The sequence below is a fragment of the Epargyreus clarus genome, unplaced genomic scaffold, assembly GCF_041222505.1.
Source record: "Epargyreus clarus isolate Ecla_fem2 unplaced genomic scaffold, WU_Ecla_fem_2.2 ptg000003l, whole genome shotgun sequence".
Taxonomy (NCBI): Eukaryota; Metazoa; Arthropoda; class Insecta; order Lepidoptera; family Hesperiidae; genus Epargyreus; species Epargyreus clarus.
In genome coordinates, this window is record NW_027332211.1 from 5,826,244 (window position 1) to 5,850,054 (window position 23,811).

The 23,811-nt window shown below is 34.8% G+C and overlaps 1 protein-coding gene across 1 annotated transcript; it reads left to right on the forward strand.

Annotated features, from left to right (window-relative positions):
- Positions 1–1,189: 1,189 nt before the first annotated feature.
- LOC140751112 (uncharacterized) lies at positions 1,190–20,888 on the forward strand. Its single transcript, XM_073084978.1, has 3 exons — positions 1,190–1,310; positions 18,909–19,103; positions 19,416–20,888. The coding sequence occupies exons 1-3, from the start codon at positions 1,290–1,292 to the stop codon at positions 20,037–20,039; spliced, it is 840 nt and encodes a 279-aa protein (XP_072941079.1). The 5' UTR covers positions 1,190–1,289; the 3' UTR covers positions 20,040–20,888.
- The last annotated feature ends 2,923 nt before the right edge of the window (positions 20,889–23,811 follow it).

Genomic DNA, 23,811 nt, shown 5'->3' on the forward strand with positions numbered 1-23,811 from the left:
TATAAAGTTACACTTTATGATTCTTTTAATTACTTATTTATACAATGTTTAATGTTAAATGTTAAATTACTTGTAATTAGAATTATCTGTAGTGTATATCTAAGTAGGTAATGTTATTTTGAGGTATAGAATAATATCTACAACTTTATTAACATTTGTAACAATTTTAAATATAAAATAATCCAATTGTGCTTTGTTTTGAAGATTCCATAATATAGAAACATTATTTGGAGCACTTACAAATTCTAGCGAGGTATAACTTAGGCTATAAGATTAGGCAATAACAGGCCTAAATATAACATTGGATTTATAGGTACTTTAGTTTCACTTTCTGATTTTACGATCTAGATATATTTCGTGTACATATTAAAACTTGCTTTGAATTCGTATGTGGTTACCACCTGCCTATATGGGGTAATTGAATCTTAGAGCTTATCAGTTAAGTGGGACAAAGCACGGCGCTGCATTCGCCTGCAAGGACGATTGAAGAGATAGATTTGCTAGAAATACTAATATTTAGGTATTAAATACATATTTTTTATATAATATAGGAGTAGCAGACGAGCATGCAGTCCACCTGATGGTAAGTGGCTACTGCCGCCCATGGACATTTGTAATCAACCCCAGATAAGATTAGATATTCCTACCTGAGGTCGGCCACAGGGCCAAAGGGTTCTACTACCTTCAAAACTTATACGATTAGGTGCTTTATTTTTATACAATTTATATGCATATGTCACATACAAAAACCTGTAACTTAAATTATAACTATAGAAATGAGTTGTTATACAAACAAAACAAACCGTCTGTATAATTAATTCATTACATTTTATACAAAAAGCACAGCTATTGTTTAAAAAAGTCGTTTTTTAATTACCATTTAAGTAATCTACTACTCCTGACTTAGTATCTAATCACTGCTATAGAAAAATTAAATATGTACTATTTATTAACGAAGAATGGATATTTTGAATTCAATAATAATGAATTATGATTAATTATTTTACAAATGATATTCTTAAATTTGTTCAAAATATATACGCTATTTTGTCACAAAATCTTCAATTTCAATGTACCCACTCAACTCACCCACGCACAGGTATCATACAAGACAAGGAATAAGCGTAAAAGCAAGGCCTATCACAACGAAAGTGACCGCGCTGTTCTAGGAACACAAGGAAAAATATTCTGAAAGCAATCGTTTCCAGCTAAAGTTAGTTCGTTGGTGTCGACCAAGGTGCGCGGCCGCAACCACCACGCGCCACTCGACTCGCCGACGCGCGTGCAACATGGCAACTCTCCACGTTACCGTGAGTTCTAAGCTTCTACATAGTTACACAATCATTATCGTTTTGTAACGTTGCATTAATTTATTATAGCATCGTCTTGTTAATCGTGTCTCGGAATCTATAAGTCAATGCGAACTTTCGTTATTAGGACTAAGTAAACATTGCGCTGTATTAGGATTGTGATTAAATTTAGCTTTACTATCTTAAATAATAATAGGGATTTACGTTTTAGATTTTCGTACAGGCATTTAATTTTAAGGTCATAGCTTTGTTTACATTGACTCAGATTCATTCATTGATTCTTTGTTTTCTCATACTTTAATTTTAAAATTACGCGCGATTTTTCTTATACCGATATAAATAAATAGAATAACCATTTTGTTGATCTCATTTTAATACTGTATATTATATGTATTCGGTAAAGTTTCTTTATATATTAGATATTTAAAGTTCAGCACATTAATTTAGAACTAAAATAGCCTTTGTCAAGCCGTAGGTAACGATAGAACAACTAATATAACGACGTGACTAATTTGTTCCTAATGATCAAAAAACTGATGTTTTTTGCTCTAGGTCGCTACCTAAGCAGCTTAGCTATGATTTATTTACGTGGGTGTTTTATGTAATAATAAGGTAGGGTGCAGTCTTGTTGTTGAGATGATACATTGTACCTAATACACACTAAACTATACAATACCCTACTTAGCCTATTTTTAATGCAATTTTAGTTTAATACAATTTTAGTTTTAAAAAAAAATTAACAAAATTTTAGTTTAATTCAATACGGGGTTCGAAGGTTTAAGTCCAAGCACTCATATTGGTATTTGAACATTACATGCGTATTATATCACTTGTTTTAACGGTGAAGGAAATAATCGTGAGAAAACCTACATCTTATTTCTGTAAAAAAAAGTTCTCAAGGGTGTGCGAAGTCTACCAATAGGTACGGAATTGGCCGTGGTAGACGATAAGTAATAACGGCCTTAAGCCATTTTATTTTGAGACAATGATATAAAAGTCTCATTGAAAGAGTCACTGAAAAAAAATTGTAGCTGTGTTCACTTGTGTGCAAGAACACGATTAAACAATATATTAGGTATGTTAGAAATTTAGGGCCGATGGTTTGTCTTGTGTTTGTGAACCTTAAATAAATAAAGTAAACGTGGATGTTCCGCCTGAGTAGTAGTTGGAAAAAATTAAGTATCACTAAAACTTGCTATAATGATACACATTATTGTTATCCTATCTTATTAGATACGAGCATTTGCCGGCGGCTTCGCTCGCGTTACGAAGTAATATTTTCATCCCCTATTTTATCCCCTTGGGGGTATAATTGATCAAAATCCTTTCTTAGCGGATGCCTACGTCATAACATCTACCTGCATGCCAAATTTCAGCCCGATCCGTCCAGTGGTTTGGGCTGTGCGTTGATAGATCACTATGTCAGTCAGTCGCCTTTGAGTTATATATATTTAGATTTCCGTATGTTAACTAGTAATTGTATCGTTACTTTATTAAGAGCCGGCAATTTTCATTAAACATCATAAACCTTAACGATGATGGGCGCTATTAACCTTCAATTAATTTGTTTCCTTTCATTCATATAATTATTATAATGATATTTTTTTAATTACTGTTGCTTTGATTTCGACTGTGTGGGTTTCGAAATACGCTGATATTTTTTAATTTATCCTATATTTTGATTTACCAATTATTAAAAATGAGATACGTCACTCCCAAGAAAAAAAAGACTACTTTAAGCTTTAAAAGTGTGTATTGTGCTTCATATAATATGTTCAATGAAGTAGGAATGTAGGTAAGAATTTAGTTAAGTGTTTAAAATAAGGCCTCTCTATCGTATTGGGTGTTTAGCCTGTAAGGATAGATGTAAGGTGTTTTAAGATAAATAAATAAATCACCGTGGGCGAAACCTACGAGTAAATTACGCGTATCTGTAAGTTTTATATGAAATTTCGGAAAGAGCTTCACTTGGTGCATGTAGAAAACTAAAGTCGAATACAATCTTTCTCATTTTGTGAGACATCTCGAACTCAGCAGTGGAAATATAATAGGTTTGATAATTAAGCGAACGTTTATTAACGTATAAATAACTTTAGTAAAATTTACCACATTTTAGAATTACCTGTGCCATGGAGGTAACAACTCACATTCACTCCCAGAACATAGATCTAAATTTATAGTTTGGATATCTGTTTGGCCAGGAATTGAACCTAAAACCCTTTTCGTTTCAGATGAATAAAATTCAATCATCACTCCACTTTATTATGATAATGTGACTCAAAATAACTAAAAATGGTAACAAGATGAAGTAAAGTTACATTTATCGATTAAAGTTCACTTCCGCATCAGAAACCTTTGGTTAAACGCAGTGGATATTGAAAAAATATATAAAATATAGCAATACTTCCGTATGAGTTATCTGAATGGGCCTTTCACGTATGAGTCATTAATTAAAGCCTACGCACTAGGTCCTTATGAGCCCTTTTACTTTGCGGTCCTTGCAAAAAATAATCCAATTTAATCAAGGCCGCTTACACTCGAGGCTTGTGTGTCTGGAATTGGGAATTGGATGGGTTACCCATAGTGGGTTTTCATGCGCGCTTTTGTGTTTCGGAGGGTGCTACAAGTCGTCAAACCCGATTGTTAGTTTTGGATAGCAATCCCTTAACCAAGTTTAAAGACTTACAGATGGTTTGAAAACATCCCACGAGGTTTAGTCACGAACTTGCCATAGCCAAATTTATAGCCTGCCTGCCAAATCTATAGAGCAGCGTGGTGGACAATGATTCAGTCATCTTCCAGTTGTGATAAGAGATTCGGGCCTAAGTATGAGAAATATTAAAACGTACATATAACTCATGGATTTAAAATGGGTAGTATTTAAACGAGTGACTGCAAATAAAAGTTTTGAATGACAAGAATAATGAATTTTGGTTATAGTATTACTAAGTGAGCGACTGGCTGCGAGTGACGAGAAATCAACAGAACAGCAACTTGCAAACATTAATGTGAGTTACTTAAAATACGAAATGAGAAGCTTCATTATATTTGAGCGACCTAATACTTGTCTAAGTGTAAACATTACGTCCTGCGTTTTATTCAATATTTAGCAAATTTTTTTTTTAATACTGAGCAGCATTTTATGGTAAATAAAGTGTTTCGAATACAAAAACCACTTTGAAAAATACTATAATATCGAATATTGTGGGCTCATGTCATTGATCATGAGTAAAGGTAAGGTCTGAATTCATACAGATTAGGCCCACCCGCTCGCAGGGCGCTGCCGCGCCCTGCTCGCTTAGTTTTATATTGTCTTATATGTTCCAACCTAACCTAACCAATTCAATTAGAAACACCTAAGCTATCTTAATACTAATTGCCTGTCTATATTTCCAGTCGGTCACTTAGTAATGTAGTCGCTCACTTAGTAATGTAGTCGCACAAGTCGCTAAGGTTTTTTTTATTCGATCGTTTTATAATTTCCCATTTAAAATAAATAATAAAATCCCTACAAATAGATTGGTATGTGACGTCATAATTTACTATATAGTTACTATTATATTTTCAAAGCCACTCGTTAAAACTAACACTGTCTGCATTACTACATTACCATATTTACTATGTACTTACGTTTATATAGCAAGCCCTTGTGCAGGCTAATCATATAACAGCCTATTACCGCACATCGATCACCTATATGTCGAAAGCGGCGCAGTAAATTGGAGATTGGACATTTTAAGCCATTGTTAGAGCTCTGTGGAGCGTATGAGGTCGGTCATTGTCCACATTTAGGTCCACGGTACTTACTCGTAATAGATGAGATCTCAAAACTAAAGGGATTGATGAATGACCAATGTTATTATTAAGTACCAGTAATGGTAAATCTTATTACTTGAGTATAAATACTCAAAAGGTTTTAGACTATTGATGGTCAACCACGTTGGGTAATGCTGAGGATATATAATCTACCCCAGACAGGGTAAAAGTTCTATCAGAGGTCGCCTACAGTTGCTACCTCTGTGGGTTAACACTCCTTACCACACCCTTCAAAACAGATTAAAACTGTTATTATATAGGTACTTGTAACTAGTTATATATATATATATATGGGTATGACCGTGGTGCCTTATGGAGTTGAACCACGACGCCACCACGCGCCCCTAGCGGATTGTATCAGAACTATAGTGTCAGTAACGTAACATTAAATGTCTAAATTGTCAAAATGGGTCTTTATGTTTTGTCTCTCTTATTAACGAACATGTGAGGCAGACAGAAAGACTTGAGCACTTATTGTTACGTTTACTCAGTTTACTAAGCAAACGGAACAGAATAATAGACTGAGCAAACGTAACGTAAAATTGTGGGATGTTTTGAAAACTCATGGTAAGGTAAGGCACTGATTTAGTTCTCTCTTCTGTTGCACTAAAATATAACTGCTAATATCTACAGGTACATAAGCGCGACCTCCTTACAATATTGTCTGTAGGTCTAGTTGTATTTGGTCTACAAACTAGACATACGTTCTCATATCGAATTAAAGCGCAGGTGCACATAAATGCAGTCATTGGAATTATACCTAAATAAAGTTACCAAACGGTCAAAGGTGATAAAAACCTTCGTACTCGGAGTTCGGTTGTAGGGCAACACCTCCACTCCCTTTTCTGTCTCTTTACTATGTTCTTGTAAGGCATATACATTATACACTATTATAATTTTAGGGGAACTACAAGACTTTTATGTGTTATAAAGTTTGAAAAAGTATGAAATTGTATAGGATTGAAATTTCAATGATATAAAAGTCTTTCCTCTCATTAGCCATAGCTAATGAGAGATTTGACTATCGCAAACCCAATATTCTCTATATTCAATACTAGTTTTTGCCTCGGCTTTGCCCGCATTTAAAAGAAAATAATATAACATACTAACATACATAAATCTGTAAATTCGTACCTTTAACTTTGCTAAAGATCATCACTTCATCAAATGCATAGTTTACGATTCAATCCTTACTAATATCGATTAAAACAATCGATGTTTTGGGTCCAAAAATAGATTCTCCGATTAATCGATCTTAGATCGCCACCCCTAGTTCCCGTGGGATTTCCGCGATAAAAACTATCCTATGTCCTTTCTCGGGTCTCAGACTATCTTTGTACAAAATTTCATTAAAATCGGTTTAGTGTTTTAGGCGTGAAGAAGAGACAACCAGACAGACAGACCGACAGACAGACAGACAGACAGAGTTACTTTCGGATTTATAATATTAAGTAAGGAGTAAGGATTCGCAATATTCTCTATAGTCTATAAAACAAATGTCTTAAAATTATTTTTGTATCAATTTTGATACATTCGTGTTAGTTATCTCCGCTCTTCACATAAATCTTAATACATGTCGTAATTGACCTAGAATAGTGCAATAAATTCGTTTAAACACAATAAATCATCCTAAACCTAACTAAAAGTGCATAGAGAAACTTCATCTTTAGATGCAGGTCGGCAACCGGGTCGCTGACCTCTGGGCCGCTGCGAGAATGCACAATGATGTATGGCCCTCGTTGCAAATGTTACAACATTTATTTTTTCCATTGCCCTTATCTCTTATAGAGAGACAACTTTCCTTATTTATGTGTGACGATTTTTAATTGTCAGTTTAACATTTCATTGCTAGTATATAAGTATATGTATAGCCTATTACATGAACGGAAAGAATAACGTAGATTACATTATTTAATACAATGTAAGAACAAGTAAGTAGCCAATTTTATACCCTGACGCAAAAAGGGGTCCTATAAGATAGACGTGTGTGTGGCAGCATAGTACTCCATCGTAGATAAATTTAAATACTGTTTTTTTATAATATTGTAGAAGAAATCGTGGAAACCGATGGTGGTAAATGATCTGCTGCTTACGAGACTTACTTAACATTTGGTATTGGTGAGTTATTAGTCCCGAGAAGTACCTTCAAATGATGCATATCTCTGCCATATGAGTCCTCAAACACAGCTGCAATGCACACTGATAGAAAGTAGAAAGAGTGTAGTGATAGTCACATGCAGTCAACTCCCGAAGGATATGTCACCTTTAGAATGGCTGTGATTATAATGGAATACTTAATGGTGTATATTTTATACCTTGCAGTTGACGAATTGCTGGAATGCGGTGCAGGTATGCAGCACAGCTTAAAGATTCATCTATGTGTATATAGCCAATTATATAGCACACATATATGTTACACATTATATAGCAAAAATATAGTTCAAAAAACTAAAAAACACGCTTTTATGATAAAATCAACTAAAAAGTAGAAAATAATTTTCAATATAGGAATCAATTAAGGAACAGTAAATAGTATAATTGTGAAAAAAGCGTGGATGCTCCATTTATCAGTTTTCGAAAAGCGCCCCACACTTTTCCACATACATGCAAACCCAAGCTAATAAAAGCGTGTTAAAAATGTTGTTGCCACGACCCATAGGTATCTATCGAAACCTTTAATGTTTCTAGTAATAAAAGGGGCTCACTTTTCTTAATCGCAGATATTTCCAAAGTAGTTTTATCCTTTATAAAAAATATTTCCGCAATGCAAAGCTTGATAACGTTGTTTTACCTAATGAAGACTATGATCTATGAATATGTATCTAGAACGTTCATTTTAACGGCGTATTGCTTATGTATAAACTAGTGTATATTGCTTTGTCTTGATCATTATATTTTTCAAAGAGATGTCCATAAACGGTGACTATATGTTGTTTCATATTCAACACACTACACTAATATGGAAGTGGTACACTAGAACTTCCAGCTCCATAGTCGATCTCTAACAATAAGTTTACATGTAAGCTTCATTATCAAGTGGTTATTATCCCATTACGGGCATAATGGATTCATAATGAGAACGATTAATTTAATAGTCCGCAAAGCTATTAAATGGCACTTTCTACAAGACTTTATGACACTTTAATAAGAAAAAGCATGTAGGTTTTCTAGACGTTTTCCTTTATCAAAACTCATTTACCTTTTTTACATGTATACGAATAAAAAGCAGCATGATCTTCCTTAGTCAAAACTCTGTTTTTTACAATACTTCGAATAAAAAGCTGCCCGAGGATCGAATCCAAGCCCCCGTATCCTCATGCCACTGGTAACCTTTTAGTAAACACATTAACATACGATAGTTTATTGCGAACGATACGCTTTGTTCCGCTCGACCTTACTGGACGCTAATTTACGTTCCATTTCTTAGACCTTGAAGAAGGCGTGGCGTGGCCACTTGCGGCATTGCGAAGTGTTCCGGATCAGCCGGACACGACAGCTAGTAATGACAGTGTCGTAAATTTCGCAAATGACGCTCCATGAACTTACGTGTCCGGTAGCTCAGATTACGCACTCCGAAGTTTCGGTCGACGACCTATGGCATAGATTAGTAAAGATACTTCGTCGCCTTGAAATTGAATGAAGCCGCAAATGGCTTATTATAGTAAGTTCTTTTTTTGAATTATTGACAAATAAAAACATTTTTAGAGAAAATTTACGAATAAATAACTAATACTGCGTAATTTTCATGATAATTAAATAATTTATCATAATAATTTCAAATAGTTTAGGGACATTTTAGCACGGAGACGTGGCAAAATTTTTTTACGCAACTGTTTCAATTCTCAAAACTGGGTACATTTTCTTGTTAGGAGTGAGTAATCTTAACTAATCTATGACCTATGGTTAGATTATTATTTCTTAATAACTTTAATCATTTGCTTTATAGCTTCATTTGATTTAATTGTGGTCACCTTACCGACGCACGAAGGTCCGGGTTTGATCCCCGGTCAGACAGATATCTGAATGATGAATGTAGATATTTGTTCTGGGTCTATTTGTGTATTCGTCTTTGTGTGTGTCCATGACACCCACGATACAGGGAAACCTAGTGTGAGGCTGTGAGTATAGAAGCGTTTAATATAAGTTTAATATACGTTAACACTTCTTTTCCTACACATTCTTTTATCGTATAGTAATGTCACCATAACTCTCGGATCGGTTCGAAACTTCGGATGTACAGAGACCTCCTGATGTTGAGTGACTAATCATTTCGTACGAAAATAATAAAACATTAAGTAATAAGTTAATGATAACTGTTTCAAGTTTCAAGGACAGCAAGACCTTTCCATACAGATTATTAAATGTGCATTGCAATTATTTAATTTTAGTAATTAAATTTAAAACAACCTATCGATCTTATAATTGTGTAAAGGAACTTAATGTAAAATGTGTTATTATAATATTATGATTATATCTTAATGCAAGTAAATAATATACCTATTTCAGAGTTCCGTAATTAGGTAATCTTTTTATTTAGATCTGCAATTAAATTATCACGTGTTCATAAATGTGTTTGTTATTTTTGCAACGTCCTTTATTTATTTTAATTTAATTTAAAATATAATATAATTATATCCTTCAATGCAAACTTTGTTTATTTTCATGAATTAAATGTGGGTAATGCATCTAACATTAAATGACTGCACTTATCACATTAGTGATCAGGTACAAATAAGTGTAAGTAACATCAACTCTTCCCATAACACAAACGAAATGTATTATATAAGGCTTATTATAACTCTTTCTATACTTATAATTGCACATGAGGACTGTCACACTCAAAAGCACATCATTTAGGTATTTGCCAAGGATCACATTAATGGCACCTTAAACCCTTTCCGTGTCGCCCGGTAATTTATCCATTTTTTGATACAAAAATTCAGAGGCAGAATTGTCAAATTTTGATCTTTAGTAACCAAAACATTGGATAGAGTGACCTGAAGAAAAAAGAATGACCTGAAGAAATCTGCGGTAGCCGAACACATCCTTAGTTCAGGTTCTAACCAATGGACTGAATTATATAAACCTCGGGTGATCTCCACAGAGCATAATTACTTTCCTCGTTTAGTAAGAGAAGCAATAGATATCAAGAAACATCCTAGGAACTTCATCAGAGAAGATGGTTTTAAGTTAGCCCAAACGTGGTATCCAGTGGTATAGTTTATGCAAGTCACAAATAGTACAAAGTACGGTACTGTTAGTGTTGAGTGTCGTGATATGGAACCTAGAAAAGAAAAACGAACTAGACGTAGGGTAGATAGATTAATCTACCACTAGTACTTGTCAACGGTTTCTCCCAGCCACCGCAGTTTCGCCGTGACTACGATCCATGCAACTGGGTCGAAAAATCGGCAATAAAGAAATTAAAAAACGTATATCGTGAGTACCTTTACATAATAAAATGGATAGAGTGATTATGAATAATAAGCATAAATCTACCAGTTGCTCAATGGTCAACCTTAAGCCACTATGTATTAAATAACCTTTAAATTGTACCACTATACATATTATAATATAGTTCCTAACACAATTGCTAATCATGCTTATATATCAGAACCTTAATTATACCGACCATAAAAACCAGATGATTGATAGCTGTAAATATATATCGAACATATTGAAGAATGGTAAACTACCATTTCAAAGTAGTTACGTATTAAAATAAAACCACTTGATGTATTTATGCATAGAATACCTTTTGTGTGAGGAAAATATGCACTTTGTTACCTGTACTGCATTCCTATTGCCGATGTACCTGTGTGTGATATATTTCAATATCTTACCGCCTTTCCGTTAGTGTCGTCGATGTAGAATCCAAGTCTGGTTTTTAAAATCAACGAAAATTCTTGAAAACCAAAATAGTTCTTAACTAATTAGTGGGTAGTTTAGGTTTCAAAATACATTATGGTTATAAGATTAGGTTATATTCATTAGGTAAAAAAGAATCTGTTATTATACAAATTGGGTTGCATTGCGCAGGTTGTAGTCAGCTGTAGTGCTTTTCGTAGTTCATCTGCAGCGACTTCAACGCCTCGCACTTTTCTACTTTATACCAGCAATGTTAAACTGGTGTGTTCTGGTTTGAAGACAAAGATTCAGGCAAGGCTATTTAATAATTTATAGGGTCTTTATGGGTGATTTATGGGTGGCAGTGGTGGTGGATTGCATTCTCGTTGACTATATCATTGTCATATCATCAATTTTCTAAATAGAGTCTTTGTGTAGGAGAGTGTGTAGAAAGTCTGTCTTGTCTATTTGTCCGTGTGCTCAAAATAATTGAAATATGTTAGAAATAAACTCAATTTCAAAACTGTTTTCTTTGAACCACTTAAATAGCTATATTTTTTATAATAAGCACTATTTTTCAATTTTATCGATAGTATAAGAGATATTCACCCGCTTAATGAAATGCAAAGGGTAGGTTAGGTACGTTTCATTCGGACAATTATATTTGCATAATGAGCGACTACGTTCATATTAACATAGACGTTAATTACTCCGTTAATTAGAATTACCTGTATACGGTTTCATTTTCGTGAACGTATGCATTTTTTGCAAAGGAAACGTTCTATCTTAGTTTCAAGATTTATGCGTTTCCTCAGCTTCCTTCGTTAATTGTAAACGCAAGGCGAAACGGATATTCTAATTTTTGCATTCAAAGACGTTACGACCACAAAATAAAAAAATACATATTTTATTACGACTGAATTTTTTTTTAAAGATAAGGTGGGTGGCATAGCTTTTGATCAAGCTTAACGTTTGTAGAGATTTGGTGTTTGTGGAAACGCCACGCACGTGGACACGGTCATAGGTCAGCCTGACATTTGTTGTTGTTGTTGACTGAGAGATGTTGTTGTTCACACTAACCGACAAAGCAGAGATGTTGCTTTTCACACGAAGCGCGGCTTTTGTACACTGTAGATTATTTGACATATTTAGATCAGTCGACGAATGGTTAAACTGTCGGGCCGGATTAATACGAATGAGCCCCATGTAACTTGCATTGTATCATCTTCTTACAAGAACATTGTTCGTGTAAGAAAAGATTCAACACCGGATTAGGTAACGAATTCTTGTACTTTTACATAGGGATGGGGATCTACGGTTAATTAATCGAACAGTCGATTTTTGAGCACTTGCAAATCGAAATTAGATTTTCACTGTTTTATACAGATATAGAAGTACGTCCATAAAATAACCAAAGATCAATTTTTGAGAAATCGACCCTTTAGTACATATACTTATGTAGATCGACTCTTCAGACTTTCTCGAATCGATTCAAAAACGATATTTTTCGGGAAGAATCGCCATTCCTATGTCATCTGAATTCTCTATAAGATGTGTGAGAAACAAACACAACACAACGAGCGTACAATTGCATTGTAGTTTGCGGTATCAAAATTCACTCCACTAAACATTACGTTTCTTTTTTTGTTTGTAATTGTTTTAATTGAATATTAAATAGTTAGAAATAATTATGTTGATATATACAATTTTTCACGGCTGTCGAAGCTGCGTGGAACAACTTAATTTAAATATTTATATCTAATCTTATAGTGAGTTCTAGGTAATAAAGAAATAACACTATGTAATATCTCCCTGTATTGAAGTTCAAACACGGAACACTGGGCATCAGGTTACAATAAAACGTGTAATATCTAAAATTTTTATACGTAAGTATTTAAAAATGAGCTTCGTAATATGTTTGTGTGTGCCAGACTCGAGAAATAAACTAAAAAATTACTAGATTTTTTTACACAACAATGAATTCCTATAGAAAAGGGCTTTTAACGGGATACTTTTTATCCCAAAATTCTTACAAAAACGCGAAGTGTATTTTAAACTAAAATATTTTGCAGCGCTTAACACTGTTATTATTAGGAAGAAATTAATCTAGCGGTGGTGCCGCTGGAAGCGGTACGACAAAGAGTTCACATTGTGTTTTCATCTTATCATATCGCATCATACAAGTAACATTAGTACGATTGCTAAGTCAACCAATTTATTTAAAACATAAAAGATTTTTAATATTGATATGGTCCCATGAGATATTGTTAGGTTAGATTGTGAGATAATACCTTAAAACAGAAGGTCCCTTAAGTAGGGACTGCATAAATTAGCCGACTTGGTATTACATGGATCTCACAACTTTTTACGCTAGAAGATCCGAATGGCGAGAATTGGATCTTTTTACAAGCAGTGTTTTTGATGGTATATTTTATTAACTTCCCAGATCAGTAATTAACATAACATTATAATGAACACGCCACAGCAAAAAGGCGAATGGTCTACAATACAAAATTTGAAGCCATTTACCGTACTTTTTAGATTAGTCTGACATTATCTCAACATTGTTCGGCGGTGCTGTGGCCTAGCTTTGTGTGCTTAGTTTCGCAATCGGCGCAGACGCATGAGAACCATTCAGTTCAATAGGTGTTAGCTCTTAGTACACTATTAAACACTATTTAACTATTGTTTGTAGATGTGTATACATATACTGCATAACAAAACCAAGTATGGTTGATAATCGTCGAGTCTACGTTTTACCATGAATATCCTTGACAATAGATTTATTCATTTATATGCTTATAGCCCACATGAGCATTTTTCATATGTCGTTGATGACACACAAAGATACACATAAAAATGAATACCCAGAACGGAAATCTAAATTAATTATGCAATTCTAAATTAATTATTTGGCTGGCAGGGAATTAAACCGGGAACCCACTGTTCCACGTTTGCAAGAATTCAACAAAATTACGATCTTGGTGCAATTTCCAAAATTTAGTAAATGTGCTTGAAAACTTTTCAAATCACAACCAAATTATGTTAATCGCATTATTAGATGTACGTGTAGATAGAAATTACTAGAGTTACAACAGACAGAATATTAAATATGAATTACACTTGAACCACGAAATAAAACTTTATTTATGAGTTATGATTAGGCTTAGGGATGTTAGAAGTGAAAAAATATTTCGATATATCGATATAAATTAAAATATCGATATCGGAGTTGATACATCGCGAAAAAATATATTAAAATAATAGCATATTTAGTTCAACAAAACTCAATAATATCAATAGGCTTTTTTATACAATATATGTATATACATTATTTGAATTTACAAAGTATTTCTTTTTAATAGGCAAATTACAAAATTTCAAAATATCGTCGTACTGGAATGAAAAATATGTCGTTTTTATACAATATTCAATATTGGATAATTTGTATCGATGTATCGGATCAAAATGTATCGGCCAAAAATCGATATATCGAATTAAAAATATCGATGTTACGTATATCGATTTTTTTCAACATCCCTAATTAGGCAGTCGCGCAATACTTGGCAATGACCCGCCTCAGTTTTAAGTCCGTTTGTTTATCATCAAATCTTAATATTCAAATTTATACGTGGATTAAAATGATGAGTAAATTTCTGTGTGTGCTCGTGCTCGTGGCGCAATTGTGTTAATTACTTCTTATCCGTTTTGTAACGTGTATTTCCGTTTACATTACATTATTTTTTCTTTAAATGCAAATTGATTACGGAGTTGTTCTTTTTTGCCGAAGTTAGAAGGAGTATTTTTTTTATACGACATAGGAGTAGCAGACGAGCATGCAGTCCATCTGATGGTAAGTGGCTACTGCCGCCCATGGACATCTGTAATCAACCCCAGATAGATAGATATTTCTACCTGAGGTCGGCCACAGATGCACCGCTACCCCTGAGGACTAAGCTGGAACGCCTCGCAAAAGTCTGTCTCCCTTACCACACCCTTCAAACCGGAACACAGCAGCGCCTAACACTGCTGTTATAAGGCAGAAATAGGTGTATGTAATGTTTTTACTGCAGTGTATTTCTACCCAACTGTGGAGGGGTTGTCGAGTGTTGTCGTATGTTATGTATGTATGTTTAAAATTTTGGCATGCCTTGCAGAGCAAACGACTTGACGGATTTTTTCATATGACGAATTCTTCGTCTAATTTGCGTGTTATAAAATGATATATTTTTAGTAATTATTTCTTTTATCATATTATTAAAACATAAGTATATTTAGCAACGTAAAGTATCTCATTTTCTATTTTAAATAAAGTTTATAGCCCAGGTTCCAGTTGAACGAAACAACTGATGCGTAGGCAGCAACTGCAGCTCGTCCTAATTTCGAAATACAAAAGTTTTATTCCAAACCAGTTACCAGGAAACACGAATTTCACCCGCCAATTCTGCTGTGTCATTACGCCTTATTTAGACAACGAACTAAGTTAATTATTTTCTCACGACCGAGAGACGTACCTACTTAGTTTTGACGTTAGTGTCTGTTCACACGTACCACAACTACACTACTCACAACCATACTATATCACAACGAAACTGTATGAGCGAGTGCGAATTTATATGAAAATGCAAAATCAACATTGCTACTAGTTATTTTCAATCTTGCAATATTGCAATTACGAACGACACGACGAGGAGCCGACTACTCTATAGCAAAGACACGTTTTTGTAATTACGATTACTCTGGCGTCTCACAGTGTTCCTCGAGACTTTTGGCGGGATGTAAATAGTACACTCCTTCGGTCCGACGGCGTTGGTCCCCTTTCACAACACTACAACGTAACCACTGCTTGCCGACAATGTCCCTGCTGTGTGTCGTTGTGGTACGTGTGAATAGGCACGGCTTCGTGGCTCCCGAGAGACTCAGATGCGTGACAAATCGAAATGTCAAGGCTCTTAAATTACAGGATGATTTCTTAACGACTACGACAAATATACAAATAAACTGTGCAACTAATGACGGGATTATAACACAGAGTATTATTTTATACAGTAAAGTTTTTTTTTATTTTATGTAAAGGTGCCATCTGTAATGGGGATCTGTGGGAGATGGATGAAGGGCACCACAGCCACAACTATTTCTGCCTAATAACATCAGTGTTAAGCACTTTTTTGTTCTAGTTTGAAGGGTGGCACGCTTTTCCGAGGCATCCCAGTTTAGTCCTCAGGAGTAGCGGCGCATCTTCGGCCGACCTAATAAAGTGGGAATTTAATCTTACCTGGGGTTGGTTGCAAGTTCATGGCCGGCAGTAGCCACTTACCATCAACTGGACTGCATGCTCCTCTGATACTCTTATATTATACTTAAAACGAGCTTTTGCCCGCGGCTTCGCTCGCCTTGGGGGTAGAATTGATCCTTTCTTAGCGGATGCCTACGTCACAACATCTACCTGCCTGCCAAATTTCAGCCCGATCCGTCCAGTGGTTTGGGCTGTGCGTTGATAGATCACTATGTCAGTCAGTCACCTTTGAGTTATATATATTTAGATTAAAAAACTTAAAAACCAAATCCTATAAAGCATAAGTGTATATAACTTTGAAAAGATACCTCTTCGTGGTTTAATCGCTACTACACCTATTTCTACCTTATAACAGTTCTAAAAGACTCGGGGCATTGTAATGTAGTCAGTAGTAAAGCATTATTCGAACTCAGGTAAAACTACAATTCTTTTTAAGGTCGATAACAGATATCCTTAGACAGTAATAACTAATAAGAAATCCGACCGAATAAGTGTTTATCTTCTATAAAAAAGCGTGTTAAAAATGTAATAGACATCGAAGTGTAATGGATGAAACATATTATGATAACATATGTTATATGCAAAACAGGGATCTCACAAATGTCCCGGAATTTGAAAGATCATAGGTACACTTCCAAGTTATTTCAGTAAGATTTAGTCGAAATACTATTGCTGACCAAACTGTCTATATTCAGACAACGTGATCACCAAGTCTAGTAACTAAAATCGAATACTTAATGTACCTTGCAATGTACAGAAACCTAGCAATAAAATAGATTTTAAATTATCAATAAATCCGTTCGCTTCAAATGGAATGATAATAATTTAAAACTAATGTCTACGCACTGAAGCGAAGTAGATAAATAATTGCCACAAAAAGTAGGTGGCCAAACGTGATCTATATAACGTGCGAGCATAATCTATGCCTCATTAAAGTATACGCATGCTTAGCTATAAGGCTGAGTTCACACTTACTGATACAATACTTACACTTACATTTACTGATATGATAGCTATAGTAATAATAGCTACTGTTTGTAATAGTTAAAGTAGTAGGTATAGCTTAGTATAACTTAGGATGCCCAATAGATCGTCAATCGACTGCTGATAGAATCGATCATTTACTATTGTTACCACACCAAACGATCAATGTCATTAATCTAATTAATCTAAATATATATAACTCAAAAGTGACTGACATAGTGATCTATCAACGCACAGCCCAAACCACTGGACGGATCGGGCTGAAAATTGGCATGCAGGTAGATGTTATGATGTAGGCATCCGCTAAGAAAGGATTTTGATCAATCTACCCCCAAGGGGATAAAATAGGGGAAGAAATTATTACTTCGTAACGCGAGCGAATTCGTGGGCAAAAGCTCGTTGATTATAAAACACTTGGCACGCGTGGCCTGTGCGGTGCACTAAGCTTCTTACTCTGAAAAGAGACCCTTACCCAGCAGTGGCATAGTAATGGGTTGATGACGTCTAATGTAAATAATTTTGAAAATAATAGAACCCTCTGTGATTCAACTGCGGCGGAAACACTCCCACACTTATTTCTACCTAATTGGTAAGTTTGTTAGAATCATACTTTTCCAAGGCATTCCAGCCTAATCCTCAGGAGCGGGGCGTCTATGGGCGACCTCAAGTAAGAATCTAATCCTATCTGGGGTTGAGCGCAGAAGTTTAAAGGCGCCAGTAGCCACTTACCATCAGGTGGACTGTATTCTCGTCTGCTACTCCTATTATAAAAAAAACGTTTCGGGCTTATCAATAATATTTATATCATACAATCGTTGTACCCGCGCCTATCAAAGACTAGTGCGGACGTAGTACTGTCGTTCAAGGTAAAGCCTAATTGCTCTCTTTACAGTCCACGATTAATGTTATTCATAAAACTGGTTCAGTTGTGACCCGAGGAAATTACACTACACTATTAAATACACCTCAAGTAGTTAATAGGGAGTTAAATTCCGATTTAATTGAACGTAATCGTTTGCAGATAAATCCGTAATTATAATCCTATCATAGTGGATTGTATTTTAAATGCATAGAATATATTAGGTGTTGTGTATTTTTAATGTTACAATGTATTTATCCAATACTTAAAGTACCTTGTTTATAAAATATGACTGGTATCCGATTGTTCGATTTATAGTTAATAACTAAAAAGTATTAATAAAGTTAGTGTTTTTTAAATATATTTATGTGAACTTTCTTCTTATAGTAAAATAACCGAAACCATGTTGTGAAAATTCTTTTTTGCGTGAATTTCTCGTTACGGTTTGTAATTTTAGAAACAATTTGTATTTATTTAGTACATACAGACAGAGAGACTTCAGGCAAACGTTTTAGAAAACTATTTTTATTTAAATTATAAGTAGATATCTAAATACCTATCTTTAAAGCTACAAAACTTGTTATTATTAATATTTCTGATTTTTGTTTTTATTAGGTATATACAATGGTATATATAGATAAACAGTTCATCAGTAAAATATTGTAAAAATACAAAAAATAAGGCAAATCCATAAACGATTCTAATGATTAACATGGAATCCAATTAAGTGAATTACAATAATTGCCCTTTTAAATTATAAATCCTATATTTATCTGTTATATATTTGTCATTCCAGTGCCTGAGCTTCTTGCTGGCCGCTGGGCTGGCTGCCCCTACTCCAGGACGGATCCCGAAGGTGTACAATGCGTTGATCACGTCCAACCAGAACTTGGAGCCAAGCAAGGCGTACCCGGTGTACCAGCCGGTACTACACAACGCCTTCCCATTCCCCTTCCACACTGTGTATTACGGGGACTATCCCATTGGTAACGTAAGTATCATCATCATTTGTGGTAGAATCCTTAATGGTTCGACTCTAGCACCACCACCGCCATACCTATTTGTACCGAATAATAGTAGGGTTAAGCGTTGCTGTGTTCTGGTATAAAGGGGGTGGTAAGGGAGACTTACTTTTCCGAGGCTTCCAAACTTAGTGCTCAGGCATAGCAACGCATCTGTAGCCTACTTCAGGTACTAATATAATCTTATCTGGTGGTTTATAACAAATTATGCAAATTTATAACAAATTATGCCAAGAATGTAAAGAGAATCGCATCTTAAAAAGATATCGCACGTGTTTCAGAGTTTGCTTCCTGCTCCGGGACTACTGCCGAAAGTACCGAATCCAGAGCCAGCGCCAGTACCGGCACCGGCAGCTACACCTGAGTCACCTTCATCACCTTCATCTGAAAGTCCCAAAGAAGAAGAGCCTGCGACCGAAGCCCCGCAACCTGCTGAAGAAGCCAGTCCTCAGCCGGATTCTGACAACGCTACCCCAGCACCACAATCACCTCCCAAAACAGAAGCACCGATACCACTAAACGAGTTTGGATTGCCACCACAAGTGTTACCCATTGGCCGACTAGGACCCACGTACGATTTTACGCAATTTGGATCATTCCCTTACACGTATCCAGGCTTCCGATTCTACGATCCGTATGACCCATTCGGTTTCAATCCGTACGCTGGTCTCCCTCTTTACCGACCAATAACGAACGTCATAGGGCCCAGCGCTCCCGTACTAGTTGGCAAGGAGGAAGCCTCCACAGCCGCTCCAGTGTCTCCAAGTGCGCAGGATTCTCAGGCTCCACCGTCAGAGCCTAGTGATTTAAATGTTTTAAATTATTCCGCAAAGGATCCCGCGATACCTAACGTGCCTCCCCCACCACTGCCTTCAGGTGGCCTAAAATCTGACAAATCAGAATAGATCCTAAATATAACACAAAACTAACTAATGGCCTAATAATGACTTGCCATATTGGTCTATTATAGACATTTTACATCTTTAGTCAAAAACTAAATTAGGAAGGAAATCTTTTTTAAATCATTAAATTTTGTAAAATAAAAAAATAATTATATATCACGATGTACCTTAAATAATATATTTGTATCTATCGCGTGTGTTAAGGCCAATTATTTTAGTTTAGTTTAGTTTACATTTTAAGACGCTTTCAAAACGTACTCTGTATCAAACTAAATTGAATAACATCCATCCATAAGTCCTTAAAAGTTCACAACTGGACTTAGGTCTCCCCATCTGAATTTAACGGTTTTCCGCCGTCCTCTTCAGGTCAACAGTCCACCCATTCAGGGACAACCTGTCCATCCTATTTTCATTCGATTATCCAACTGTGACTAAATGTTCCTTTTTTGATATCCTTTCTATATTAATTAAACTTTTTTATAAAATTTACAAATATACAATCTGTGACTTGTATTCTATAGATAATTTTAAAAACATCTCCAGTATGAATACTTTTCAACTTTTTGTAAAAAAATATATCTACATATGTAAGCAATTAATTATATATTTTAGTAGAAAATTTCATTATAAATACATTTATATTATCTTGTCAATTTAAAAAAAAAATTACAGTTATTTATAATTGTTTTCTTCGTCTTTCTTTACCTATATTTAAATAAATAAAATATATAATTTATAATGTCATAGATGACTATGTTCGACTTATAAAATATATTTAAATTATTATATGCATATACTATATCTACAAATATAGGTTGATTGGGATATAAAATAAAACCATCCGAAATCTTTCTTGGACCATTTATTTTTAACATCTTTTTAGTTTTTTTATTTTCCTGAATGTCAATCAAAACACTAAATTTTTATTAATAAATCGAACTCATCACGCCACCTATCGGAAGAGGAAAGAAGTAAGTTAAATATCTTATACATAAAATGTCACAATGTTAGTTACCGTACTTCTTCGAAACGGCCTTACCGACTTTCACTAAATTTTATATGCATAGTAAGTAGATCTGAGAATCGGCTACTATCTATTTTTCATACCCCTAAGTGATAAGGGATGTTCAACCTTAACATTTTTTTATTTATATGGCAACACAACATTTGCCGGGTCAGCTAGTAACATAATAAATCACAATAATTGTTCTAGTACACTAACAAATACTATTAGTATGAACTCGAGTGAATGATCTGTAACGAACAATTCTTCTAGTTTCTAAATTTCCCATAATAGTCTCACCAATGTGGTTTAGTCGTCTTCAAGCGATGCATATATTAAGAAAAATGGTCAGAATTTTTAAGACCATTGGAAAAAAATAAAACACTCTATTTTGGAACTCAAATCATACATCTCATTTCCATTACATACATTTAGATTTACAGGTGCAAAACATACGAGTATTGACATAGTTAAAAGCCATGATCAATTAGTTCTCATAAAAGAGATAAAAGCTTGGGCTTTTTGAATCCATATACACAAGTACTTCATATTTGGATGGCCCAGAATCAATGAATATGGATTTAGCGATATCATATCGAAAGTGTTTTCATGTGGGATGATGACATCGATGTTAATAAACTGATTAGACCTGTCACCATATGCACAGGGTGATACAAAATAAAAATCAAATATTTAATATAAATATAACAAATAGTTATAAGATTGTAGTAGCAAACGAGCACGCAGTCCACCTGATGGTAAGTGGCTACTGCCGACCATGGATATCTGTAATCAACCCCAGATAGGGTTAGATATTCCTAACTGAAGTCGGCCGAAGGTGCGCCGCTACCCCTGAGGACTAAGCTGGAATACCTCGAAAAAGTATGTCTCCCCTACCACACCCTTAAAAACGGAACACAGCAGCGCCTAACACTGCTGTTATTAGGCAGAAATAGGTGTGGCGGTGGTGCCGCTGGAGTCGAACCACAAACGGTTTTACCATCTTAAAAATAATGCCATAGTGGTAATTGCCGCCCATGGACATCTGTAACCATAATTATAGATAAAGGGAACATTAGAGAAACTGAATGCCCAGATGCGTCGCCATTCCTGAGGATTAAAACGGTCGTGTCCTATGTAAGTCGGCGTCACAGCCTACTTCACGCTAAAAATAGGTGTTAGTAATGATCTCTTAAATATAAATCTCAAATTGACTTTAAAGCGACCTATTAAAAAATCGGAATATACTTTTACTTACAAAATTTAATTTCAAAGTTCTTATAATTATAAAGTGCGGCATTTTTTATTTGAAAAACTGATGGTGGTAGGATGTATTATCGCCAAATAAATGGAATTTTCAACACCTAGACCATAGACAAGTCAAGATAACTAAGTAAATCCTTAAAACTTCTAGTTTAAACAATATTCGCTTTAAACCATTTATTTAGGTGGAGTAATAATTTACAAATTGTAATAAAAAGGAAGTCCTTTTATTATTTGCACATATTATTTGCGTTTCATTATTAAGCTAGCATGTTATTACATCTACTTCATAATATGTATAAACAAAAAGTAGGTACATAGTTGATTTGAAATAACCAACTATTCTATAGTACGTATAGATTAGTAAAGATACTTCGCCGCCTTGAAATTGAATGAAGCCACAAATCGCAAATATTAGTACGTTCTTTTTTTTTAATTCTTGACAAATAAAAACATTTTTAGAGAAAATTTACGAATAAATAACTAATACTGCGTAATTTCCATAATAAATAAATAATTATTTCAAATATTTTAGGGACATTTTAGCACGGAGACGTAGCAAAACTTTTTTACGCAACTATTTCAATTCTCAAAACTGGGTACATTTTTTTGTTAGGAGTAAGTAATCTTTACTAATCTATGACGTATGAGCGTATAATCAGTCTAATTCACTGCCATGCTAAATTGCTTGGTCCATAGAAGTAAATATCCCAGTTCATACCACCAATCATGTCCGGTGGGATGTACCACTCGTAATAGTAATATTTGTAGCGCTTCTGGGAATGGCAGTAGGTGATACGAGGAACGCAAATCTGGAACGCAAACGCTGTGCTTCTAAACGTGTCTTCTTCGTGTGCTGTGGCTCTTAACACAATGCATGTTGGTATTCTGATTAAGTCTAACCAGCCCTAAAAACGCAAGGAACATAATTTATAATATAACCCACAAAATGAAATAACGAAGTATCTTATGAACAATACAAAAAGCGGACTTATCGCTAAGCAGCGATTTCGTCCAGGCAACGGTGAGAAGTAAAAGTAAGGAGTTAAAATGGGTAGGGTGCAAGTAATAATTCAGTTTTAAATAACAGCAAAATAATAAAGTTAAGAAGTAAATTCATGATAGTGCAGGGAATACAGTAGTCTTAGGCGCTGCTATGTTCCGTTTTGAAGGGTGTGGTAAGGGAGACAAACTTTTCCGAGGCGTTCCCGCTTAGTCCTCAGGGGTAGCAGCGCATCTGTGGCCGACCTTAGGTAGGAATATTTAATCCTATCTGGGGTTGCTTACAGATGTCCATGGGCGGCAGTAGCCACTTACCATCAGGTGGAATGCATGCTCGTCTGCTACTCCTATATTATAAAAATAATACAATAATATAAGAAGAAATATAAAAATGAAAATTAATTATGATATCTACAGTTATGAAGTAGGACCATTACTCAAAAAAACTTACATTAACAATAATATGTATACAAGTAGTCATAAGAATTTATAAAGGACACTCACTCT

What these genes read in the sequence shown, in the direction of transcription:
- LOC140751112 (XM_073084978.1), top strand. Translation starts at nt 1,290, where the DNA reads ATGGCAACTCTCCACGTTACC. An exon ending in TGGCAACTCTCCACGTTACC is followed by an intron (nt 1,311 to 18,908) that starts GTGAGTTCTAAG and finishes TTGTCATTCCAG; the next exon opens with TGCCTGAGCTTCTTGCTGGC. An exon ending in GGGACTATCCCATTGGTAAC is followed by an intron (nt 19,104 to 19,415) that starts GTAAGTATCATC and finishes CACGTGTTTCAG; the next exon opens with AGTTTGCTTCCTGCTCCGGG.